The sequence below is a fragment of the Ascidia mentula genome, chromosome 9, assembly GCF_947561715.1.
Source record: "Ascidia mentula chromosome 9, kaAscMent1.1, whole genome shotgun sequence".
NCBI lineage: Eukaryota > Metazoa > Chordata > Ascidiacea > Phlebobranchia > Ascidiidae > Ascidia > Ascidia mentula.
Window position 1 is genome coordinate 11,518,988 of NC_138574.1, and position 27,067 is coordinate 11,546,054.

The 27,067-nt window shown below is 39.9% G+C and overlaps 2 protein-coding genes across 2 annotated transcripts; both read right to left on the reverse strand.

The window, feature by feature from the left end:
* On the reverse strand, positions 1–25,782 carry LOC145914594 (uncharacterized). Its single transcript, XM_083002415.1, has 42 exons — positions 25,616–25,782; positions 25,117–25,352; positions 23,938–23,998; positions 23,825–23,867; positions 23,349–23,491; positions 22,583–22,652; positions 21,876–22,030; positions 21,615–21,752; positions 21,127–21,274; positions 20,501–20,653; positions 19,200–19,681; positions 18,474–18,587; positions 17,797–17,925; positions 8,773–8,884; positions 8,319–8,431; positions 7,980–8,070; positions 7,382–7,562; positions 7,047–7,151; positions 6,634–6,839; positions 6,241–6,352; positions 6,044–6,171; positions 5,849–5,927; positions 5,634–5,788; positions 5,371–5,573; positions 5,082–5,238; positions 4,889–5,021; positions 4,637–4,792; positions 4,415–4,566; positions 3,842–4,073; positions 3,460–3,618; positions 3,233–3,398; positions 2,960–3,024; positions 2,671–2,790; positions 2,566–2,612; positions 2,053–2,288; positions 1,715–1,809; positions 1,265–1,505; positions 1,065–1,130; positions 881–997; positions 579–752; positions 316–450; positions 1–219 (listed from the first exon to the last, which is right to left on the reverse strand). Exons 1-42 carry the CDS (start codon positions 25,740–25,742, stop codon positions 65–67), a joined length of 6,090 nt encoding a protein of 2,029 aa, XP_082858541.1. The 5' UTR covers positions 25,743–25,782; the 3' UTR covers positions 1–64.
* LOC145913742 (myosin light chain kinase, smooth muscle-like) lies at positions 9,147–15,790 on the reverse strand. The gene is made up of 8 exons (XM_083001490.1): positions 15,659–15,790; positions 12,835–12,943; positions 12,446–12,649; positions 12,122–12,263; positions 10,970–11,172; positions 10,587–10,739; positions 10,403–10,532; positions 9,147–9,807 (listed from the first exon to the last, which is right to left on the reverse strand). Exons 1-8 carry the CDS (start codon positions 15,672–15,674, stop codon positions 9,694–9,696), a joined length of 1,071 nt encoding a protein of 356 aa, XP_082857616.1. The 5' UTR covers positions 15,675–15,790; the 3' UTR covers positions 9,147–9,693.
* Positions 25,783–27,067: the final 1,285 nt, after the last annotated feature.

Consider the following 27,067-nt stretch of genomic DNA (forward strand, 5'->3'; position numbering starts at 1 on the left):
AAGCAGAAATTTATTCGGATCGCACAACAACACCCATTGGTATAATTTACACAAGCATAAATTATTATGACACGTTGATCGGTTTTGAAGGCAAACTAATTTTCCCTCTTCCCATTTTGTTTTTTGCGGCAACACGATACCAGTAGGTCACGCTCGACTGCAGTCCCGTCACGTGATAGGCAGTGGTGCGTATCGCGTCATCCAGAAGTTGATATTTGTCTGTAGAGCAAATGACTATGATATATAGCAGGAAATAAAACATACAAATTGGCTTCTTAATCAATTACAATAGAGCATTTAAACTATTCATTATACCCGTATTTGAATCTTTGCACTCCAACACATATCGTACGCCTTGCAAGCAGCAATTGGTTGGTCCTTGCCACGTGATCCATACGTCACTGCCATGTACTCTAGTGACCTCGGGTGGCACAGGGGCCCCTGGAACGACTAACGAAAGGAAGTATCATTTATCATAAATTTAGGAAATATTACGAATCTATAAGCGTGTTGCTTAAAGACCTATATTAACAACAAAATACAGAATGCACGTTTACATTTGTTTATGTTAGCCGTACCAGCTGTCGTTAGTTTGCAGCTAGTGGTTATTGTTCCGTGTTTGTTTGTGACGACACAATCGTATTTTCCTTCCGCTTCCGGCAAAGACGGGTTTGGAATTGTAAGAGAACATTCGCCAGTTGTGACGTCATTGGAAATAACGAAGTTATGGGAATTTTGGAGATGCACGTTGTCTTCATATGTGACAAATGTAAGTATATTTTTTAATTGTTTAAACTTATGTATTTTATATATTTCAGTTGTTAGAAGTTGCTTAAATCTCCACGATGAATTACAAAAGAAAAGTGCCAACTAAACATGCCTTTACGCCAAACAACTTGAAACGGTGCCGGGGTGTCAAATGCACAGTTCAGCGTAATGGATTCCTCTTCTTTGACGTCACAGTCATTCAAGTTTCTCCTCAGCTGTGGCGAACAACCTACGTTTAATGGGTTGAACAAACACCGAGTTACGCTTTGGCGTTATAGAAGTATGTAGCATAATACCGTCCTTGCGTCGTGTAACCTCGGGTGAGTCGCCGACTGACTTAAATGCCTTTCTTGGAAAAGAGCCTTAAAAACCAAAAATACGCGATAAATATAATCGGTGCCCATTTTTGTTTAACTTTCTTGTATTGATTGTTTCATTAAGGTGGAATTTTTCTTCATGAAATAGTTTAAGTCGATTTAATTTTACTTTGCCTGACCTTCGAATGATCCCAACTTTCCGAAAGCTCCTCGCATGCGGGCGCCGACAGTATCCGTATCCGGACTTTTGCCATTGCGCTGCTCCAGTAAAGGTCCACGCAGACCGCCGCCTGGGAATTTTGCCTTGGAGGGTTGCAGTGCTGAATCTGCTGATGTACCTCGCTTAAACTGAAGGCGACGTTTTGCGGCGGCCGAAATTCGCCTCAAACTCTTTGGTGAGTCGGTTGTGCTTGTTGTCCGCTTTACATTAGGACAAATACATGAGATCGGATTGACATTTAAACAAGCCTTTAAAGTTAAGCAACAACAAATTGAACAACGGAATGGATCTCTCTATCTATCAAACTTTGTGTACATCAAATAGGCCACAGGTATTTTATGAAAATATGCTGGAACTTGGATGACGGCATGTATTTTATTACAGACGTTATCCATAATTATTCGTTTACCTTGACAACGTCGAGAGATGGCGATTTCATGAAAGGCCTTCTTCTCCAACTTCCACTTTTCGGATAATGTTCTTCTGTATTCTTTGTCTTATCGCCTGTTTTGCACAATAGAACAAAACTGCCGGGTCACTTCTGTTACTTTTTATCGCCTTAATAATCCGCTTTGACGTTCAAAACCTTTTGCTAACACGTAAAAGCACAGCAGTACAAAAGTTGTTGCAACAACTGACTGTGTTTTTGTTTGGATTTGACTGGGTTAATTTTTTTCAACACGGTTGTAGCCATTTGCTACGCTTTTTAGTTTAACCTGGATATTATTATTATTTTGGATTTCCCACCTGAATCTACATCAAGAGACCCTGACTTTTTCAAGATACTTTTTGGGGGTTTTCGTGTCACAGGTTTCGGAGACTGATGGGGTTGCGTGGGTGAAGGATGAGGTGGTGGGCGGTTCCACGTGACAGAACTGACGCAGCACATTGGTGAAACGCTTGAGTGCTTTTGCTCTGACGCGCTTCCTCTACTGTTCTTCCTCAAGGTTGTCGCGACTTCGGAATTCCTATCGACTAACTTGCTATAAATGCAGTAAAAGGTGTGAAAAATATCGCAACTGATCTTAAATATGTGGCAAATAACGCAAGGAGGGTATTGATCTGACGAATAATTAGGTATTATATAAAACGTTTCTCAATATAAATCGTCGTCATATCACTTTCTTTTGTCAATAAGAGCAAACTCTGTACACTTGTATTTATACAACAAGATTCTCTTGGTTAAAGTTCAATGGCAAAATTTTGCACGAACAAGCAATGGCGTTAACATTTAACAAAAATTTTTTTGTATTTTCCTACCTATCTTCATTCTTGTTTTGTCCCACGCCTTCGTCGCATTTTCCATCCTTCAAATTTAAACAGAATAAAGATGTAGGTGAGTATAAAATAAAGTCTCCTGCTTACAGTCACAGTGTTTTTGTTCGGTTGCTGTACTGATGCATGGCGGTCGTTTTCGAAGACATCGTCATCGCTGGAGGGTGCAATTTGCTGCTGGGTGGCCATAACTTCATCTTCAAAGCTAACCTGTTCATTACAAAGGCTTACTTTGATAGTTGATCAAGCAAGAAGAAGGGAAATACAGCTATGTCATGCTTAAAACACATGTTTAGGTCAACGATGTTAAGGTAATATTTACAGTCTATAGCTATTAATATTAGATTATTTTTGGGTACTGCAGCTGGAACTAACTTACTTTTTTTCCGATCGATGAAAGTTTTTTCTTCGATGAGTTTTCGTCAACCTCCGGTAGTTTTAAACCTGTCACCAAACATAGTTTATTGTAATTTTCCAATAGCCACAATGCGAACTTTAAAAGCATTGAAATTTCAATCAGATGCTTAAAAACCTCTTGATGTCAACGTTTTTCAATTAATAGAGAAAAAAACATTCGTATTTCTGAAAATCCATCGGTAAAACGCCGATAATAAAAACTCTCATTAAAAGAATGTATAGAATTGTTACAAACTTGCGGGCTGCGGAACCGGCGAGAGGTTGTTTAGTTGCAGGGGCCGATCCATAGATCCGCTGTAACTTCGCGACTGGCTGAACATCATGCGTTTCTTGTAAGCCGCTGACGTAAGAGGTAAAGAGGGATGACCACGAACTGTGGGCCTCCTTCCTTTGCGTGTCGTCTGTTCATCATTCACGTGAGTTAATGAAGTCCTTTATCAATGCATTAAACAATTTTCGCACCGTCCGCTCGTCATCGGAGTCGGTCGCACTCGTCGAAGTGGTTGTGACGTCATCGGTGACGTTGCGCGGCACGGTTAAAGAGGTAGAATCAAACTCTCCTTGAAGAAGGGATGGGATTGAACGAATCATCGTGGATGACTTGGGACTCACCAGCGACCTCTGTCGACAAAACATAGCCTCACGAAAATATTTGTTTTTTTACAAGTTTATCTACGTTTATCTGAGTATTTACTTGCCGACATTAATAATTTATTTACAAGTTATACCTGACCACGCATTAAATTCGGCATTCAATGTTTTGTTTATTAACGCACGTTTTTTTCAATAGCGCTGTTTACAAAGGACTTTATTCATATAACATAACAAGACGAAATATTCCAACCTGCCAGGTTCTTCTGGATTGAAAAAACTTGAGTTTGTCCGACGAGAGAGTAACGCATGACTGCGTGGTCAACCACGCGTGTCGACTAGCTTCGTCGGCTGATATTCTGCCGCTGGGTGTCCACTCCAGTAGAGATTCAATGAAGGATTTTGCCTCGGTGGATACAACAGAAAATTCTTTGTGGTTAAAACTCCAGTCGTTGTCACGGACTCTCAACACCGTTGCCTGGTCTCTGTAGATTATTTCAATTAGATACGGGTTTATTTCGTCGTTTGCTAGCGTCGTGTTGTTGCATCAAAAACATTTTCTAAAAGGTTTTGCATATCGGTTGCATTAATGTCGATATTTGGTATTGGTCAACAGTTCTTGTAAAAATGTTGCACTTGTCAAAAGCGTATGGTGATAAGTTTGTCACGTCAGCCGATAAATGTATGTTCAATTAAAAAAAAGCCTGCCCCGTTTTACATCATATCACATTTAAACGTTTATAACTCAAATCATAAGTTCGGATTCTCAGACGCAGGCGTGTTTAAAGGCCTGTTTTGATCCAAAGTAGAAATACCATATTATTACGTTTCTCCGGCGAAAGGTGAAATCCCGCTTACGGCGACATACGTCATCACCCCCACGGACCACATGTCGGTGGATGACGTCACCATCTCGGAGAGTACGATCTCCGGGGCCACAAAGTCGGGAATTCCCCTGTCCCAGTAAATCGGTTCGTTCTGAACAAACAAACCAGTAATTGCCTGGAAAAACATTCTGAAGTGCAAACAATGGAAAACTTGTACAAACCGGTAACATCTCCTTGGCGCTGGAAAAATCCACCAGCTTCAATGTTGTGTTATCTTCCAGGAGTAGAAGGTTTTCCGGTTTTAGTTTGAGGTGGATGATGTTTCGGTCGTGCAGATACACGAGGGCGTCGCACAGTTGTGCAAAGTAAAATGCGACCTGCAAAGTAAACCAGCACACTTGCAGCAGAACCTGCTCGCTCAGCGATTACATGGCAGCAACTGTTAACATTAATTTTAAAAAATTTGCACTTACAAGTTTTTCAGTAATTTCAGGAACACTTAGCAAATGATCAAACAATTCTTTTTGGCATTTTTCAGTAACAATCACACGGTATTTTTTCTCTTTGTAATGGTCGCAGTAGGACACTATGTTCCTGTGATGTAGACTGGAAACAAAATTACCACAATATCAAATAAGCATTCAATACATATTTAAGGTCAATTACCTTCCCAATATCTTCACCTCGTTGTCAAACAATGCGACGCCTCCACCTCTTCCCCTGACAAACCTTGCGGCGAACACCTCTGACGTAACACGTGACGTCACCGCCTTTACTTGCGAAAACGAACCAGACAAAATGACGTCGTTTACTATGTAGTCGTCTGCAAAGTGGAATTTTGTACAACGACCATACAGAGATGTGGATTCTATTGTTCATTTACAAAGGTTTAGGAAACAATGTACTATTTACTCTGGTTATTCCTACTGCGCCACTTGTTTGTTAATCTTTTTACCTTTCAGACTTCGCTTGTGAATGTCAGAGAACATTCGCTCATCGTCAGTTGAAAACTCCTCACTGTCCGCACAACGCGCGACATTCAACTCCGCCTTACATTCTACGTCACCAGCGCGGTTGTCTCCCCGACAAGAGTAAATTCCGCTTTGTTCCGGAGTTACGTTTTTAATGACGAGGGAATGAGCTTCGTTGTCGCTAACCCTAAAATTTCAGCAACTTTATAAACAAATTATCCCGGCTCTTGTTATGATTCAAACCAACCTCACACAGTTGCCGTCCTGGATTTCCCGCCCATTTCGGTACCAGGTGACTTTAGGTGGTGGTTCCCCATATATTTGAACTCTCATAGTGACGTCGTCGCCTGCTTTGACATGAGCGTCTTCCATTATTTCGTCAAAATAGGGAACCAGGTCTGGCTGCGAAGTTTTAAGCATGACGTTTTAAAGAGTGGTTGGTAATTTTTGGGGTGTTGTTACCTTTGGTGTTGGAATAATGACGTCAGCAGTCAAAAAAGTATTTCGGGCGTCAATTTCGTTTTCGGGTGGCATTGTATCTCTAAAAATAGTGTCATTTAGCAGAAAAATACGTTGGAGTTTCGTTGAAACTCTGCAATGGCAAACTTATACCAGCCATAAGAAAGATATCAAATCAATATATTTTAAACAACTCACTGAATCGTGGCTCTGACTTCAACATTTGATGCTGAGTTTGGAGATGTGACGTCACCGTCATTTTCCACTTTCGTCACGACAAACCTCGTCACGTGATTTACATGTTCGCTTGAAACTTTTGAATTTTGCTAAACGAGTGAATAGTTTGTTTACTTGGCATACGGTAATTTAAAATTAAAGACGAATTAAAAACAAACCTCTTGCACGAAAACTTCACAAGCACTTGTGACGTCACCGCAACGGTTGAATGCACACGCTGTGTATAACCCTTTGTCCTGTTCTTGCACATGTTCAACGTGAAGCGAATGCCTTGGTTTTATTAAAAAAACTATTAGTTTGCAATTAAATGTTATGTAAAAAGCAACAGTATTGAGTATGTTATGCACCAATGCAAAAGCTGAAACCTATACAAGCCATCCTTCAACAGATCTTATTCAATTTGCTGCAGTAATCGTTCATGTAATATCCAACAAAAAGGAGTATGGATTTTACGCTTACGTACATAACTCTGTGCCGAAATAAAGTTCGCGGGTGGATTTCTATGGCTCAAATTTTTAACATTTTAGCGCCACGCCAATACAACCACATACCTTATCGTTGATTCGCACTCAATGGTTGATGTAGTTCTTAGCCTGCTGTCTGTTGCATCACCTTGGGATGCAGCATGTGACAAGCCAGTGCATTGAACAGGCGACCCGTCCTTTCGCCACAAGACAGAAGGTGATGGGTTTCCCTCTACCGTACACGAAAGAGTAAACGTGCTCCCGACGGGGGTCGTGACGTCTGCAAGCCGGTTCTGACGTCATAAATAAGAGATTTTAAACACTGCATGAACGTTGCGTCGTCGGTTTTTTGGCTAAGTATACTCCAGATCATATAACAGATAAATGGTTACAAATCAATTGTTACAAAGTTGCATGGTGGTACTTATGGGGTAAAGCTTTGCACACGTACTGTACATTACAATCTTTTTGCATTTTCAAGAATGCATCAAAGAGCCAACCTTGAATTGAGGAGGTGAAAGTAAGTTGGTGTCGTCATCGCTAAACTCGTTTACAACCGGTGTTTCGTCTCCACTATCCGGTGTCGTTGCCCGATCTTCCGAAACCTGACGAAAACAATCACTCTGAATACAATGGTTTGTATATATACAAAGAAGTATCACTAATTACAAGAAACTGACTAAAATATCGTGCTGAACAATATACAGACAACAAAAACAATGAGAAATATAATGAAACCCATTTGAAAGTTCCACATAAAACTCTACTTTTAGTCTGATATATCTAAAGTGTACGAAACGAATATTTTCCAAAGTGTGAATTCCAAAACACCTACCATAGTGTTGAATGTAGTGATGGTGAAATTGTTTTCTTCATCTGCAGTCGAATCGTTTTCTCTTCCACCAAATGATCTCGGATGTGGACGCGGAATGAAGAGCCGGTTGTCATCTTCAGGATGCTGGCGTGTCTCTTGGAGACGTCGGTTGAGAAGATAAGCGGGAAGATAGCTCGAATCACTTGGAAATGAAAACGTTGTTTTCGGGCTTTGCCAACGGGGCATTGTTACTCGGTTACGCAGCAACCTCTTTTAAACGCATTGCTTTGCTGTATGGCAGTGGCCAAATACTTGCAAGTGGAAACGCCATTCTTGTGCAACATTACAAGACCTATGGGGTATTACCAGGGTTTGAGTCCAAGCAAAAAACAGTTGTGGAGTTATGTGCCTGTTTTAGTTACAGGCTGTTGACTCAGTATCTCACAACATGTGTTTCGGAAATTTGTAGTTTTTTCATTGAAGAAGCCACAATTTGGGAAATATATTGACTTGTATGGAAGTCAGGACTGAGTCGTGAATTCAGAAAAAAGTTAATTTTGTGTTTATACTTGATCTGACTCTGTTGTATGTTTGTGGCTAAAGGTTTTAGTCTCTATACCTGCAAGGGATTTGAAGGTCAGAGTCTGGGCTGAAAAAGTCGTCAGTAGACAATATGTCGCCCTCGTTCGGAGAATAGTAGTCCAGAGTTGCTACAAACATTAAAATATACGTCAAATATGAACATATATCGCTTCCTAACTGTTTCTTTAGTCTATACGCAACATATGACTCGTTTTTGGTGAGAATGTGGACTGAAACAAAACGGGATAGCTGTAAGCGTATTATCAATTGACTTTAACAGCTTCACAAGTGGTTAAAAGCGTCAACATTCGTTCGTTATACAGTTGGCAACACAGCCAATACTCAAAGCAAAATGTGAATACAAAAAAGCACAAACTTTCCGACAGAGTTCCACCTTCCTCAGCGCTGTAATAAGTAGTTGACGCAACGCTACTGAAGGAAATAATCGAACCACGTCTAAAGTCTTCCTTCTCCGTTTCATCGGATGCGCTGGAATATCAAGTTCGTTAATTGTACAAGTTCACAACAACACTAAACTTACTGTAACAAAATCTGCGTCGGCCTGATGCCAGACGGGCAGCATTTTACACTATACTTTACCGGAAGATAAAAAGGCTTTGTTTGCGATTTGCTCCATGGTGCTGTACAACTTTGGATACGTAACTAACGCAAGTACATCCGACTTAAATACACACAAAATCGTAGAAAAAATGCAAGCGAAAACGCATTTGTTTAACGCTCTTTATCGTCTCTTGTCGTGCATTTGTTTTTCATTTAGGAAATTTTTTTCAAGTCAAACAGTTTTTTTTTACCTGCACGCAGGTACTTACCATGGTAGGTTAACAGTTTGCACACATTTTTCCACCTTTTCAACAGAGGTTGAAGAATTCGAGTCAAAGCGACCAAGCTCGCACACATCAGCAGAGACCGAACAACGTTCGCCTAAAAATTAAAACCCGTAAAGCGTTGTTTCCAATGTTTAAGTTTTGTGTTTATATCAATAATTAGCAATCTGGCTTTAAGTAAACAAAAACACAGAGTCTGGGAGAATTTTCAGACAAGCTTATTGTGTTAGGATTTCTGACGTATGGAATTCACATTCGGAATTCGAAAGGCCCGACAGTGGCCCACAAACGACAATTACATTGTTTATTTACGCGACAATTTGCACATCGATTCATGCAAGAAAAAACATTTAAGGAAATAATCAACGTGTGAAACAGTACAAAGACGAAAATCCGAAATTGAAAGAAAAATATATTTATGTACAAAATCAGGACTTCTGCTAGGAGGCAGTATTGAGTACAAAAAGCACCGTTACCAAGTCTACTTCTGTACAAATTGGCAACATCAGTCAAAAAGCGCCCGACCCAATATAACTATAGCAGGGAGAAAACCTAATCGGGATTCTTGCCCAGGACGATCTGGGTTCGAACTCCTGTCCGATAGAAAAAAACTTATGTACAAAAAGAAAGTGTTGCTCGCACTTTTAAATTTTTACGAAGTTGCTTAAAGCAGGCTTAATTATATGGTAAAGGGTGAGGCATATAAGTCCACAGTAAAGAAATTTTCATCAGAAAAAACACCAAATGCGACAAAAAACAACTATAAACCGATTACTACGATAAAAACAGAACAGAAATAGTTGCAAACCAATATTCGACATAAACCCTCAAAATTTTTGCTCTTGAACCGCACTCCTCGACCCGAACTTTACGGCCATAGAAATCTTAAAAATATAAATATTATTTTTATGTCGCGAGTTTCTTCATAGCATCGGTGACGGGTTGAGGGTCATGACTTGCCCCGCCCTTGCGAAGTCCTGCTTGGAGCTTTGTGACAGCGCGGACTGCATTTATGGATCGCTGCAAAATGTATTTTTATTATTTGTTTGTGTTGACTTGCATTCGACTTCGAGTGCACGTTGTGAGTGGATAAAATTTTAACTTTAAAACCACTGAATTTATAATTTACGCTATGTTTCTTAGGGTAACTTGATATGAGAAGTTTGCGCCAACACAATTACATCACAACAAAACACAAACTACACAGCAACGGTCTAGAAAATGAAACATTTCCTAATTGCTAATTTTACCCAATACACAGTTCTTATAACAATTTAAGCTCTACGTCAGGTACAAGTCTTGAATGTAACCATAATAAATATCGAAAAGTTAAATGGTTTACTGGTGATCCTTAGTCCCAAGGCTGCTTGCAGTTATAAATAGTTTCAAAACGTTTCCTTAATTTATTGCGACCCGATAAACCCACGGGAATACTTCCCATTCATACAACGGCTGTTGCTTCAATTACTTGTGTTTAACGGTGCTAAGTTTGATGGAGCAACAATGTATGCCATCGTCAAAATAATGTCAACAACGAGCCATAATGGGGGGCTTGATACGAAATCAAGCAGAACATGGAAATGAAAAAGGTTGAATTGTTGACGTGAACACTTACAATCCACTTTCTTCTGGCGACGAACTTCTTTAGATTGGACACGGCAACGCAGAGACTTTTTCTATGACTTTCTTCGGAGGCCTTTTTCAGCCAGATGTGCTTTAAACAGCTGTCACAACTTGGTCTGGCCCTGCACATTCGCTTGATTAACATTGCAACAAACACAGAAAAGCAATTGTTTTACCTTTCCTGACGTTGTAGTAACGTTGTGATGAAGTCCTTTGCCTCGGTACTAATTTCGTCAAAGCTGTCGTCGTCAAAATCTACGTCACCCTCCGTGACGTTGGATAGTGTCTCCTGCTCATTTTCACCCATAAAAGGGGATAGTCCGGATAGCCTAAACGATAGACATTTACCTGTAAGCCCCACATACATCAAAACACCACACGATAAAAAGCCTCCTGTGTTTAAACATCAGAAACTATGTATATTATAGTAAAAACATATATGACGCCGAGTTTAACAAACAAGCCTGTTGCTTAATCAGTTTTAACCAACAATTAAGGTTGAAAGGAAATATCGTATCAAAAGCCTGACTCTACTTTCAAGTGGGTTTCCAAGACTTACAAGACGTATGTGATCACTCCTATGCTCCAAATATCAGTCCCCTTTCCCAAAGGGTCAAAGTTCACCACTTCTGGAGCCACAAACTCGGGAGTTCCGAACATTATCCTTAGGGGTTTGTGGGCCTCGTAGCGACGCGCGAAGCCAAAGTCGATTATCTTGATCATATCAATGCGAGTCGGACTCACACAGAGAATGTTTTCCGGCTGCGGACGCAATGTTTATTTGGTGATTTTTTGTCCACACTGATGGCAACACAATATAGGTCGTATATTACAAAGAAAATGCTCATACTCAGTAAAACATTTGCTTAAATTTTGCTTTTTAGAAGTTAAAATATTGTATATTTGTCAAATATTATATTTAAAATCCCTAAAACTAAACTTCGAACTATAAGGCGTGATTAGGTTTTTGTCAAACTTGGTTCAAATTACGCCGCAAATTATAACCCAGTATGGAGGACTATAGACGACTTAAGTCATTGTACATTCATTAAGTGTTAGATCTCAGTTTCTGTGAAGTCAAGGCACAGGCAGTTATCAAACGTAAGACTGCAGGGAATCGTAATTGCTTTCCTAATTAGACAAATAGTTTGGTTAAAGTGTTTACCGAGGAAACTAATCGTGGGAATATCAAATTAATCCCGAAGAATTAGCAGTAGACGTTACACCAAGCACAAGTTTCGCACAATTAGATAAAGACCTTTGACCCGTGTTACGTCAGTTTATGTCGCGAGCCGACGATTAGAGCGGGTATAATCCGATAATAGACAACAGTTGTTTGAATTGAAAAGCGTTAAAATCATGAATAATTTATAATGGGTCTTAGTTTGAGTCTTCTTGGTTGATAATAACGGACTTAATAACGTTTACATTTTCCAGCAGTAATATCATTTAAACGCTCAGGGCTAAAGACGATCACTACACTGTCACAGTCACTAAATGGTTTGTATTTAAAATGTTAATCACTGTCCTATTTGTTCGTTGAGTTTTTTTCCCAGTAAACACGAAAACAATGCCGCAATTTCGCCATTGGAAGTTAGTTTTACAAAAAAAAATGATGTAATATGTTACGATAAATATTACTTTTACTTTCAATTTACGTTCTCGTGTTTAACATGGTACAGAAAACTATTAAGTGTGAACATATAGGTACCTTAAGGTCGAGGTGAAGCACATTTAAAGCGTGCATGTAACTGATGGCTTCGCATATCTGCCCAATGTACTTCACAGCAAGTTGCTCGGTCAAGTCGAACGACTCGTCACATACACGATCGAAAAGTTCGCCGCCAGTAACTCTGTACCCAAATGCAAAGGTAAAATTAGGTTCACTACACCATGCAGTAAACTGCAGTGATCACCCCAATAACTTACAATGCAAAGAAAATATATAAAAAACGTAATAGGTTCGGATACACCATGCATGTTCTAAGCTGAAAGCGATACATTACGCCCAGCTACAACCCAACCAATAACTTACAATTCAAGCACAAACGTGACGTCATTCTTTCCGTATATGACATCATATAGTTGCAGAAGTTTGGGGTGGGCGAGGTCGTTCATGATATCTATTTCAAGGTCAAACTCTTTCCGTTGACTAGGTCGCCTGCAGGCGCATTGTTTTGCCGCAAATTTCCCGCCTCCATTTTTTTCCACCACGAGGGAAACTTTGCCGAACCGGCCGCTGTTCCAAAAATAAAGAAACAATTGTCAATAACCTTTGTGATTCGAAAGTAAAATAGCCTTAGAATGGTGAAGAAATTACCGTTGAAAAGTTGTTTATGGCATTTTTCATTCAAATGCAAATAAAGAACTGGCTACGCTTTATGTAAAAAAAAAACGTAACAAACAAAGAAGCTCATATCTCACCTTCCGAGCATATCTTTGACCTCGTAAAGATCATCGAGTTTTTTATCCTGTTTGGCTTTGACGATCTTATGTGGAAAAGCCGTCGGGGTGCCAAGAGAGTTAGGAGAAGCTAAAAACACCATTTTCAATTTTTTTATCCACTAGTACTGCTATATTTCAAAACAACAACAAACTTTAGCGCGCCTTAATACTGCATTATATTATAGCTCCAGTGCTACTATCACTCTTATATGGTGTGAAAAAAAGCTTAAACGGACAAAAACCTCCTGTATTCTGGACTAACATAAATTTTCACAGTTTGGACTTCATGTTTTTCATATTACACCAATAATGCTTTATTCCAATGGCTTATGTACTGAAATCCTCTCTTCTGAACAACATCATAGCCGTGTTTGCTTGTGGATTTCGTACAACAGTATTATGTCAACGTCAAGTACTGAATCATCCTTACGAATAAACAAGCAAATAACCTGTCGTTCTGGTTGTTCAAATTACTCCCCGACTGACAGAACCACGAAGCACAAAAGATATATCGTACCTGTTAATATTTAAACGGGGCTGCAAGATTTGGAAGCACGCGGGAACCAACCATTGCCGTTTTACAGCTGTTTTATAAGCAATAAATCAAGTGATTGTTGAACGTCTATGGTTTATTGGTGCATGAACCTAAACCCATAAGGCAACTTGACGAGAACGTACTGCCTTCACTCACCCGAGATTTGTAAGCCCACAAAATAGTTTCACACAGCCAGTTTAGCGTTTAGCATCAGAGTAAATACAAACTAGGCCATTCGACTGTGTGTTTGGGAATCAGCTTGGTGAAAGCAATGACAAGTTAGTGCAAACATCGCGTTCGCCCGAACATACTCCCCTGCCTTTTCATTGACTCCATATCAGCAGAGTGCAACCACATAGTCTAATAATATTCACACAGTGCATGACAGACATCCACGAATAAATAGGGTGCGCTGTCCTATACCTATCTGCCTGTTACTGTCGAATTATCCGACCCATATTGGACAGTTATGACGGGACATCGACCTGATTGAAATATCCCCCGGTTGATACACGTTTGATGAACATAAATATGGTTTATCGTGGCTTATTAAATGCGCTTAATTTACATAGGCGGTGTGAGGCTTTAAGGCTGCGTGGGTTCACTAAACAGAATGTGTTTATCAAGGATATGGAAAGCGACCAAAACGTTTCGTAACATGCGAAGATATTTGTTCTGGGCTTGAAGATTTAGAATCAAGCATGCCTAACACTGCATACGGTCAACAATGCTGCTCTTCATAACTTCTAACAACCTTTTTTCCGCATTTTATGTTCACTCTTTGATAGCAATAACATGAAAAGTGTCCGACACTTTAGCCTGATTACCAAAGTAATCCTCGTTTGCGAAGTAATAGCCTATAACTCTGACGTTGCAGCGGAAGCGATCACAATAGACGATGATGTCATACACGTTATAAGTCATTGCAAAATGATATTGGTGAGTAGGATACCGGCTAAGGGCACTCTATGTAAAGTTTTACCCAAATGCAGCACTGCTCAAAAAAGATAAAAAGCAAATGTGTTTTGTCGTGCAAATAGTATAAGGTGACTGCTGTAGATACTATTGACGATTTTTCGAACTGATCTAGTCTCTGTCGTGGGCGCCACCCAAGCGCACTGGTAACTATTTGATGCCATTCGCTGCCCACAGATTAAAATTGGTATCAACAAACAACCAAGCCAGCAAACTTTTGAGCATTGCACCAGACACGCTAATAAACATCCTGAAAATCACATTCGCTGGTCAAGAGTTCAATACGTAGGTGCTTTCGCTGTAAAATATACCGGGAAATCACTACCGAACATTTACACGCCGTTTCACGTCTTTGACAATCATAAATGCACCAAACTGTGTGAACTTAAAGACAAGCTTAGGGCAAGCATAGCTAAATTGCGTGGAGCAAATAAGGGCGTATGTTTGGCGATGGTTAACGACAGACAAACTGTGATACATCATAGGACACTGACCATAGCACGGGACAGAAGGCTTTTCAAGCTGCTAAGCAAACAACAGAGTGATACTAGCCACGGGTTTCAAGTGCTTTCTTAAAGCTTTAGCGCGAAACGAAAACGTTCGAAACGCTTGGATTTGAGTATAGAAATTTGCGACACTCATTACCTCTCGGGGGCATACTGAATGCCCTAATGTTCAGTTGCTAAAGTAGTTTCATTGAAATTTATTTCACCGGAAAATTACTGACCATAGCCACACCCCATATCTGGCTGAAAAACGATTTTAGGTTTAGAAATTGCCCCAAAATGTTAGTTTTGTTTGCGTTGTTGTAAGCCCAAATACGTGCGAGGCGCTCGGTCTGCGATATACGCTGTCTTATTGTGTTGACAGATGGACTTCCGCGCTGTCAGAAACGACGTATGGGTTGTGTAGTTTGTGTAACTTCAACTCCACTGTTTCAATCAATCACCACTTTTCCTTTAAAAAACTTTTTGATCCCTGTTGTTCAGTCAATACGGTTTGGTATGGGTGCGACTGCGACCTTGGGTACAATGAACCGTGACCACCTCGGTAGGTAACAGGAACTGTTTCACCTGCTACTAAAATCTGTGTTTGGAAATGTCTTGCACAGAATGGGGCTCGATAATGGCTGCGTTGTTTCTATCAAAATTGCTGATATTTTGTTGCACAATAATCTTGCATTTTCCTCATGTAGCTAACTGTACAATAACTACCGATATATATGAAGAACGTATACGAACAACAGTTCGACACAGTATGCAGTATATGTAGTATGTATACAAGTAATCTTACCAATTGTGTCGTTCATATTTCCAGTTTCCTTCAACGGTCACGCTTGAATGTGTCGGTTGCTCTGGGTAACTTGATCTTGCAGCAACAAAGCAAAAAGTTTCTTATCTTGTGTTTACTCAATGGTAAAACCCTGTAGCAGCCGTTTCGTTACAAGGAGTTAAACCGAAAGGTAAGTCACCGTTTACCGGCTGTACATAACGTGGCGCAGTCTAACCCGATATTCGCAATAAATATAGAACCATTGGTACTACCTGTTTAGTTCAGCAAATTATACACACAAATTACATTTAAATCACCATTGAAGCATATGATCTTTTTCTTTTATGGCTGATAATAGCGGTGCATATGTGATTGTCTGACCATTTCCGCTGATTAATAATCTGTTTTTAGTAATAAAATCTGTAGCTTGTTAATTGTTTTATTCTTACTCTTCCAAAATGTGTTCAATGTACTTCGCCATCGACATATAGCTTCGACCCGACAGAACCTATTCAACACATAATACATCTCGTGCTACACTTATATGTGGAGTACTAATGATTCAATAACAGTTGCAGCTAAACCGATGACAAACCTAGTCTTTCTGATTCAGACCTGTAGAGTGTGTGAATCACATGCAAACGAACAGCAGCTGTACTCCGAGGCATGGGAAAACCCGAGGCCCCATTGGCCCGCAATTAATGCTCGACAATACAGGGTTTCGGATAGTAATGGCTAGACAACGCCATGTGAATCTACCGCACTGGGGTTGTTGCGTGACACGAGCAACAGGGTCGAAAGTCGGTATTATCGGCGGCGTCGGCCACAGCTGCATTCTTAAACTGAATGATTCAACTGCTTCGAGCAGTCATGATATGTGTAATTATAAATCATTGCACCTTTCCTGCTGATACAGGCAGTTGTTGCTCGATAATTAGGTGGACTTTAGTCGTTACTTGGCAACGTCGCGAATCCTTTGGTTAAAACCTGGCAGTAGAATAATCGCTAGGTTGAACTAACTGAGATGTGTGTCATCCTGAAACGACTGCACTATCCTAACACCGAAACTGCAAACTGTTTACTTGCCGATACAAAGTAAGCTTAGCAGAGCCCTCAGATTTACCAGCCTTTTTCGCCTGCGCTTTAAACCACAAAGTTGGTCCGCCTGGTACCTGAAAAAGTTTAAATCACACGCATTCCATCCCTGGTTGTCCGCAACGGTGGTATTTCCGATAGGTTGCGGCTGTATCAACACACTAATGCATAACAAAAGCTAGCAACGCCATACCGCGCCGCGAACCCGAACGAAACCGTGGCAAGGAAGGAGACATTCAAGCCACGAACGTGACGTAACAATATTTGACAACGCGCGATGACGTCATGGTCGTTTTGTGTATAAGAGGCAGCGGGTTCCTTCCCCATGGGGGTTGTTCATGACTGCCAATGAGTGGGTAAGGGATTGGTTCTATAAGGAACGATAACCAAGAGTGGATACTGAGGTTTGGCTGAATGAATGTATATGTTTGAATGCCTAGATTGTTTAATTACAGGAAGATTACCATCAAATACAAGTTATCACCTATTACTGACAGTACTATTAAATGCATTTGAAAAATAATGTTCCCGAACACTCGGGCATGTGTGCGAAGATTCAAATCAACTCATGAGCTTGTCAAAGCTATGCGGCTTTTGTAAATACGTGATTAAATTGATTTGATATTAACAAACTAATAAACTGAACAATAAAGCGTTGTCATGGCAATTTTCCATTGTTAGTGGTGTGCAAATAGCGGGATAGATTTTCAAACATCTGTCAATTTAATACGCATGCTGTGCACTGTTAGCTTAACGTGTTGTTGGTCATAATTTGCATCAACACAGAAAAAAAGCGCTTAAGTATCAAGTCTTTGCGCGGAGCGCTCAAATAAACACTTCATGTATATGCGTTTGCTGCTGCTTGGTAGCTGTTAACTATGTTGTACCAATTTAACTTAGTGGGCCTTCACCAGTCACAAGTTGCCCACAAAATACGTAGATATGCCTTAGGAGCCATGTGCATATCTATTGCAATCAAATACAAATTTAAACTTTGCCTCCCTCGCAAATTAACGTTTTCCCACACAAGAGTAAGCACATTCCAATATACGGACCCAACTTACCTTTATCAGCTGGTGTTTTCACGAAGGTGTCGCTTTCAATGAACTCATCCAGCACCAAGCTCGTAACTTCATTTTCACACGAGACAGTTTTCTCATCGCAAGATTCATCAATAACTTCTGGTTTAGATTCTACAATACCAAAATACAGAGAACTTCATATTGCACGAAAAATCGCCCCCGTGTAAAGTCTGTACAAAAGAAGAAGGATAATGTGTTCAGATATTACTTATAACGCGGTATGCGCTGGCAAAATGCGTTGAAAATGCGGTAAGTAACAACAAGGTTGGACTTCGGGTCAACGACCACGAAACCGCTGTGAACCGTGAGAAAAAATGCTTGGCACTTGTTCGACACCCCGGCGCGTAAGGAGTTTAGACCAAGCATTTACATTAGAAGTCCAAATAAACATGATAAGAAAAGTCTTACGTTCTATCTTGTTCGTGAACATATACAGCACTACGAACTGCATTCTATTTGTTTGGCACTCTTTAAGAAGACTGACTTTGTATACAAAAATCAGTCTTCTTAAAGAGTGCCAAATTAAGAGAATTCAGTTCGTGGACATAGGACTGATACGGCTCATTTAATAATTCAATATACAGCACTGTATACGAATCATATAATAATCAGTGAAGCGTAACGACAGATCAGTGAAGCGTAGCGACAGACCGAATCACCTGTTGGTGTTTTCGGTCGAAATCCAAGTCGTTGGTCGCTGAACTCAAGTAAGTTGCGGATCAGCTCGTTCATGTTTCGAGAACTTTCCTCCACGATGTACAGAGATTTCTTATCTTAAAACATTGGAAGCAAGTTAAGGCTACGTGATGCTTGGCACCGTTGTTGCGCATACGTGACGGAATCACACACAAGTTCAGTGATAAAACATCAGTAATTTCAGGGTGAACTGAATGTTACTTAATTTAACAATTTGAAGTAAATCTGACAAAGTATGTAGGAGTTTAAGTCTTGTTCTCAGCACGTTCTGAATATTGTTCAAGAAATGTATGTGGTGTATGTAAGGGTTCCCCAACAACCGGGAGGCGTAATTGCCTTGGCTCCCAATGATGCAGTGGTATGGAGAGTCGTACCTTAGAAGGACTTTATATTCGTAGTTTATCTGCTTTTAAGGCAGATCCATGATAAAATCTTCCAGCGGTAAACCGGTCCGTTATAGCGCAAAAAAGTTCGGCGTATGTCATAACATCAACACATAAATGCCCATCCTACTACAAGGCGGTATATTAAAAAATGTAAAACATAATCAACAAGTTTCGTTTGAACTGTTTTCATGTATTAGCCAAAGTATCTAGGGACCAGAATAGCCTTCATATGTATTTGTTATGGAAAAAACACAGGAACGCAGCGCGCTTTGTTTAAACCAAGACTTTGCGTACATAACCGACCTGCATGTTTCATGATCACGCCCTGACAAAGCTTTTTCAGCGACGGAATGCTTTCTTTTGGGTTCCGACTCTCAGATGATCTTTCTTCCTGTTCTTGGACGACGGCAATGGATTCTGGCTCCACAAAATCGTTACCCGTGTCATCGAACGACTTGCAAACTTCTCTGAAACGTTGCATTTTCTCCCCGCGCTCCAGTATTTCAGATACGCTTTCCACTGCGTTGTTTGGCGATTTGTCTGAACAGCTCAAACCATCAGATAAAATATTTTTGGAAGCACTGCGTCTGTTGTGTGACTTTTCCGTTTTGTCCCGGTCCGATAAGAATTCACGTTTTGTTTGCGAAACACTGCTGCACGCAACTGGTCTTTCGTGGTCTTGGACAGAATCCGTGCTTGAAATTTCGGGGTGATTTTGGTTGTTGTTCGCTTCGCAATCTTCGTCAACAGATTCACGTAGAGTCGGTTGCAAAGCGAGCAATTTGCTAAAAACAAATATTTTCTATTATATCACCAACTTGTTTGAGATAATGAAGCACACAGGAATAATTCGATACTAGTATCTTTACCACCTTAGTACAGAACGATCCATGTTGAACCAATTTTATGTATTGAAGCCAATGCGTGTACGCCCGTATAAGGGCAAACAGCAACAGGAGACGCAGAAATTAAATTATTTCAAACGATTCATGCAAACAAGCGAAACTTTTTGGAATGAACTGCGTATATACCCAACCCAATCAGGGCCAACCAATAACGTATATCTCTCGGGAACGAGTTACTGTGCCAAAATGTTCGGTCACATGATGGCGCTTCAGACAGAAAGGAGACAAAACCCCTTTTGACGTCACAGACGTAACCACACAGTATAAAAGGACTTGGGAGGCAGAATGTAAAGGTTACAAACGTATAGCAGGGCTTTGTACGTCAACTACCTTCAACTGCAAAAACGGATATCGTAGCATAAGAACAGAATTACATTTTGCCATTCAAGTCTTTGCCCCAAAGACAAAACCAACTTGTTACCTACGTATGTAATTACCACTGTTCAGTAGCGTAAAGAAGCGAACAAATTATGCCAAAACCATTATTGGTTAATTGTCGTTTTCACATACAGTTTGCGTATAGGATGTCGTTGTTGCTTTTCCTACAAATTTAATGCCGTGACTAATACATACGTCGTTAAAATTGATTTAATGTCACATCATTACGAAAATTATTATTTCGGGTTGGTTTTGAGTCAGTTTTTCTTGGAATTAAATCTCGAAAATCGGTACGCACGGTAATGAACGACAACCTCTTACCAAATGGAATCGTTGTCAAAAGTGTCGTCGCCTTTCTCTTCGCTGCTTTTGTCGAAAAACGAGTCAAAGTACTCGTTCTGAGATAAAGCTCGAACTACTCGTACGATCATCCCGCTTCCAACACCACTGGATTGACTTCCCGATGAAAAACTTCTGTAGGAGGGGACTCAAATCACTTAATAAGTATTGTTCACATAATACTGGAGCAAAAAGTAAACCGGAATTTAACAAAACGCAGGCAACTGCTTAGGAGAAACACAAAACTTGTAACACGAAAATTAACACTGGCGTCAAGCGATTTATAGTACTGAAAAAATATATGAAGCCCTTAAATGAAATCTACACACGCAAGAAGCTTGTCACATCCTTTACTAAGGAACCTCATTAGCTATAGTTGTCGCTACCAATCAATGACGTTTACATTCGAAATGAGTGAGCAAAAATTTAAAGCTCAAGTACCTGTTTTTTTTCTTTTTTTTACCTGTTTTCTTTGTTTGTTTTTTTACCGCACTGAGATTTGAACCTAGGATATACGATATATCGTGGCCACGAATCCCGATTCTAGATAATATTGGTCGGGTGCTTGGCCGATCCCGCCCGCGCAATTTACTTGTCGCCATTTTTACCTGCTTGGTGGAGGGATCGAGGGCGACATCTCGAGGCCAGTAAGTTTCAACATTTTTTCTTCAACATCATCGGAACTCTTCTTAGAGCTAACGGAATTGAGTTTGGCTTCCTCCAATCCAGCGGAAGACAAACTTCTTCCCGAATCCACTGAATATTTTATTGAAAAACATTAAACTAATCTGAATCAGTTGGAACCAAGGACTAAATTGTAAAATACATTTCAAGCTTATTCTTGTTAGTTTTGTGCTTTATTAACATAAGAAATTTGTTTGTACATAAATACATATTCGTTCAATTCATGTAAGAAACTAATTTAAACAATTGTGGTAATATTTTATTGCTGCTCTTATTGATAGAATGCAGTTATCCTTAAAACTTGTTTGTATAAATACTGCAAAAAATGACATACAAAGAAATAAATAAAATCTGCCCAATAATTAAATAGCTAAATTACACGAGTAAACCCCAACGTAAATTGTGTTCTTACGTGATATGGACCGAAGGGGAAGCAATGACATCGGGTAAGGAATGGAACCACGCCGGAAATCAGACTCGGAACTCGTGCCGTGCTCAATCCATCGAATCCGATCGCTCAAATCTTGGTCCGATCCATCGCTTGTTGATACTGAGAGAATGTTTGAAAGCAATCATAATTCGCGGTATAAAATACAGAGTAAATGCAGGCGAGACCAATATAAACCGAATGCAAACTGTATGGGTATTTGAAGCCTATTTATGAGCATATTACCGTCATCCAGTTGTTCCTCAAACACACTTTCAGTTGTGGATATAGGCGATGTGGGGAATTCCCCACAATCTTCGAATGAGTTTGTGGGAGAGGGAATTTCGCGTGAACAAGCTTCGACACTTGAGGGCGTTGGTGTTGCGTTGCGCGACATCGAGCTGTAACAAACCACGTGGAAATGGGAGCAGTATTATTTTGAAGAAAAACAAATGATAAAAGATGTCACTTAAATTGTATATGCGCAGTCTTAACAGTGTATTGGGTTTCCGGCTAAAAAATGTCACTCTGTACATATAGAGGTCTCTACTAAACATCATAATTACGACAAACCTCATTAATCCTTAAAAACTACATGAAAAACAGTAAACACAGACGAAATCGTACGCACTGATCGCATTGTTTTGGGAACGTTTAACCTAACTCAATATTTTATCTCTTTTTTAAGGTAAAATATTCTTATTTTACCAAAAATTCTCAACCGTACCTGCGACCACGTGCTGCGTGTTTTGGCGTTAGACTCATGCAATTAGCTCTTAAGTTTAAACCTATGTTAGGGTTTAAAACCTGCACCAGTCCGGGTTTACGGTAAGTTGCCCCCCATAAAGCCGTATACTTCCGTGGATGCTTTATAAGTAATTTTACATAGCAACAACTCGCTGCTGCACAAATAAAAGAAACCGTTCATCAAATTAACTCGAAACTTCCCTCACCTTAAATTAACGTCGTCGCCCTTTCTTTCATCTTGTCTGTCGCTCCGGATGTGATGAGTCTCACTCACCACTAAAAAGGAGGAAGAAAAATCGTCTAAATCGAGTTGAACGTAAGGGGAATTATCTATTATTTAGTGATATCGATTACGAAGGAACGAGAGAACCAACCATGGTACCTACGGTTTGACGCCAAGCCAATAAAAATTGGCTCTGCTTTAAACAATAAGGTTCAGTACGCTGCAGACAGCGCACACTGCTTCAACCTACAAGATGTAATTAGCAAAATTGGTGACTGGAGTCTGGTTTAACTAGACAAATAGCTAGGTAAAAGGTTTATCAACTTATGGCACTTTGTAGTGAACGTTGTTCGTTAAGTTCTCGTGTTTGGCACAAACTGCCCGAGACAAACCATTGTGGAGCACACTATAGCCCGAACAAACTGCTTGAAAACCTATAGTGTTGTGGGCTCCGTTGTCACACAAATCAATACAGAGACCTTGCAGGTCAAAACAATATACACTGTCTGCAACTCACTGACCATTATAACTCATTTACTTCTATCAGGTTTGGTATATTTTGAAGGGAGTGTTGCTGTTGTGATGCCAAAAACATGACATTTTTAAATCAATTTGGCAAGTCTTGACAACAGCCAAAGTTGAGTTACTGTGCGTAGATGCCTTCTAGAGAGGGTATGACATTGCACTTTGTAAATGTTAATTGCACACTTGCGGGCTTAACTATATGCGACAAAATATGTTATTCCCACCCGACATGTCTTCCACGTGCGAATGCTGCGGTAACGCGTACTGCAGTCGGATTCTCTCCTTGCTCTCATGTGGTGATCCAGAGGTCAATGATTTGTCGTACCGTTCTTTGGATATTCTCTCGACAATACGCAGTTTCTCCTCGCTACGAAGTACACGACAATGTAGTTTTCAGTTCAATAAAGCTATTGCAAAGTATCGGCGACAGTTAGCCTACTTAAATATTAGACACATATGTAAAAGGGCATAAGGTTATTTTCTTAATTTATTCAAATTTATCGGCTACAGATTTGATTTTCTATGGTCTGCAGCATATTAATAAACCTAATCTATTTGCTCGCTATACTGCAAAACTCTTGAGAGCAAACTTGGTGATCAGAAAAAAGTGAAATCGTGGTTTTGAAACAATACAATGAACTTAATCGTTATAGCATTGTGTAACTATATGTATTAAAACAAACACAAGAAAAGTACTCACATAATAAGTCTGGTGACGTCATTCGTTAGGATTGGTGGAGGGCCTAAAAGTATAAGTAAAGGTAAGAGTATTCTCAGGGAAAAAAATACAGTTAGGCGCGTGTTGTAGCTCACCTGTATTTGGGGTGAAAAAAATTCTGCCGGTTGATCGTGATTCGCCCAATACATTGTATATCTGAAAGAAATGTATTTGTCGTGAACTTAGCAATTTAGTGCATTGTAAGGTACAGTATGTGAAAAATTGTAGTATATGTCCGATATTCCGTATATGTCCGATATTACTATATGTCCGATATTCCGTTGTGATTTGAGCAAATCCGGTGAATTTCTCCACATTCGTGGGAATGAATTTCCAGCAACTCAGTGGGACACGGCCCACTTCTATCTATTAACTGATGGAAAGCGATTGTGGGGACAACAGAAACACTTGGGCTGTTGATACTCATAAAATCCGTTCACATAATGCTGATGTTAGCACAAAATATCCGAGCCAAGCCTTCGTATACGTGTAAGTATAGGTACACAAACTAAACTAATACAGAAGTTGAGAACTGTTAACCACCAAACAAAGCGATCACTCAGTAGTCAAATATGGATTCGTATGAAACAAACCATCAGTTATACGCTTAATGTAAAATGTGCGTTAGAAACACCGAATAAGCTATGTCAAAATGAAACATCCAATCAATTGGAATTTGGATTTGACCAAAAGTGTGCCCATTTCAACAAAACTAACCTGATACAAAATTACCTGGTAAACAGTGATAGTATGTTACTTCTGTGGCTGCCCACAAAACGTAGTGTGAACTCTAATTGTTGCTTTCGTGACCAACAGCTTAAAACAAAGGTCTTATTTGACCAACGTTTTGTCTACCATCACCATGAAGCTTACTCAGGGTTGCGATACAGAAAAACAGCATAGTTTGTCCCGATCGCTTTTCAGGTGCTCATCACACATCGCTGTGCGGTTTTGCCCAGCAGCAAAACGCGGCATGCCCTTGGTGCAATTACACCAAAAGCGCGGCGTCAACGATTTAGGGCGGGTTTACAATACAATCAGTTCAATACTTTGCATCAACTTTATTCTGGTTTTCATGGTCTGGATTTTCAATATCTAACACAAACCACCTGCAAAAAAGCTTGGGGCAAGATTAACTGAAAGAAAACGACGTGATTGGGAATTTTTTGCTATAATTCAACAAAAAAACAAACCCGTTTTCGTCTGGACCTGATGTCCAGGTTTGCATTGACGAAATACAACTATTTACCTTTTTTTACGTTTAGTCAATTCACCTTGCATGTATAACTTCCGATGTCATCCGGCCCCACGTCATAAACAAACAAAGTCACGTGACCATCCTTCTTGGTGACGTCATACTTTCCAAGTCGCTGCTCGATTTTTTCGTCCTCTTCGTCCTTGAACCACTCAACTTCCGGATCGGGGATACCGGTTACGCTGCATTCCAGTTTTGCCGCCCGCCCGAAGTGACACGAGATGTCTTGCACATGTTGTTGGAAAAAGGGCGGCACTGTCGGGTAAAGTAATTTTGACAAAGGGGAAATACGCAGACGAAAGCACTAATCATGCCAGGTAGTGCTATTGTGACCGAGTACTTAAATGTGTATAGAACACAGGAAAATTAGCAATGCTATTTAAAATTTCAACTATTTTACATATAACTAAACGGTTAATAAAGCACTTTCCTGCTAAATTATACCTAAAATACAAACAAGCCTTTTTTGCATTGAATAAACCAGCACTGACAACGCGACAAGACAGTCATTTTTTTACCAGAGTACTTTTCTTGCTTGATACGATCCAAGTAAAGAATATGGATGACGTGGCACAGCTGGTCACAGTCGGTAAGAAGGTTTAACGCATTCTCGCAGTCGGGGTAAAATGTGAAAGGCGATTCCATTGTTTCTTGACAATTCAGTTGGTCATTGTAACTTACACCAAATACTACTTAAATACATTAAAACAATGTAATAGTTTAACCGAGGTACAATACTTCAGCATCCCAGCTGTTATATATACATTGCAAATACTCATATTACTGCTACTGCTTACTGAGATTATTGGTGTGTTTTCATGCTGAAAATAAGATATCATTGATTTCACCAACACAAATAAACCACAAGGTAAACAAAGTGCTTCCCAGGCTTTGCAAATACGCCGAACCTCAACGTGAGACTCTCAACTTTAGTCAAATCCCGCATTCTGTTGCGCAATGACAATAGTTTTCAAACATTGCAGCAACAAAACACAGAGGGAATAACTCATATTGAAGGCTACCTTGGTCCAATACCTTTTCAGTCTTTTTCGGAAAATGTCATTATTTTACGTTCCTCGAGATTAGACGTTAACTGAAACGACTCGATTAATCCGGCTTTTGCTTTGGGTAATGTAACATATTGCAAGATTTGACAATTCTGAAAATTAATTTAGCATACCCACTTGCAGAATACCATATTACGCCACGTAATCACACCCAAACCAATGCATTACTGTGTCTTATTTAATAATTTTTGCAGTTACGCGCCTACACATTTTCTATCGCTCCTAAAACTACCTTTGAGCACAACACGATGTTGTTCCACTCTGACCTGCACATGGCATATGCATGCCGCTAACCTCGTCTAGGCCCCTGATCTTTAGCTTTAGACTTGTCATCAACTCGACTTCTGACACGTAATCTGGACAAAGCATGATGCTGGTACAGCTATCAGCCACAAACTATTCGCCAGATAGCAGTGTAATCGTTGTACGCAGATGTTGTTACATGTTGACAGTCTTGTACGTGCGTTTGCGTTCAAACCGCAGTAGGCTTTGCCCAGGGTTACCATCGACATTTGCTAAAAAAAGCAGGCTTTTTTTGATGCCGAAACATCGGGTAGAAATCCGCCGATTTTGAGTATATTGCTGATTTTTCGTGAGGATTGTTGATTTTTTTTTAAAGATGATCGATAAGAAATCGTCCAGCACCGCGCCATATAACCAATATTCTATATCTTATCAGCAAATAAGCACGTTTAGTCCCAACGGTAAATTAACTTATCAATCAATTCCTTTTTAACCAGGCATGGCCGAAGACAGGCTATAATCAATAAAGGAATTTGTCCGGCACTACAGAGATATGCACAAGCGTTACAGCATCGTACTTTTTTTGCTGTGTGGCATTAAAGAACGTTTTTCTATTCTATATTTTTTTAGGTGGTTCAATGAATACCGGACTGTCCAAAG

Bases quoted from the DNA above. Each gene is read 5' to 3' on its own strand.
- LOC145914594 (XM_083002415.1), bottom strand. From the start codon at position 25,742: ATGGAATCGCCTTTCACATTTTACCCCGACTGCGAGAATGCGTTAAAC. The intron at 17,926-18,473 runs GTGATTCGGTCT...TTGGTATTGTAG, and splicing joins TCGACCGAAAACACCAACAG to AATCTAAACCAGAAGTTATT. The intron at 6,353-6,633 runs GTATGTGGTTGT...AATAAAACCAAG, and splicing joins GAGTGCGAATCAACGATAAG to GCATTCGCTTCACGTTGAAC.
- LOC145913742 (XM_083001490.1), bottom strand. The intron at 12,650-12,834 runs GTGAGATATGAG...TTTTTGGAACAG, and splicing joins GTCAAAGATATGCTCGGAAG to CGGCCGGTTCGGCAAAGTTT. The intron at 10,533-10,586 runs GTAAAACAATTG...GCGAATGTGCAG, and splicing joins TTACTACAACGTCAGGAAAG to GGCCAGACCAAGTTGTGACA.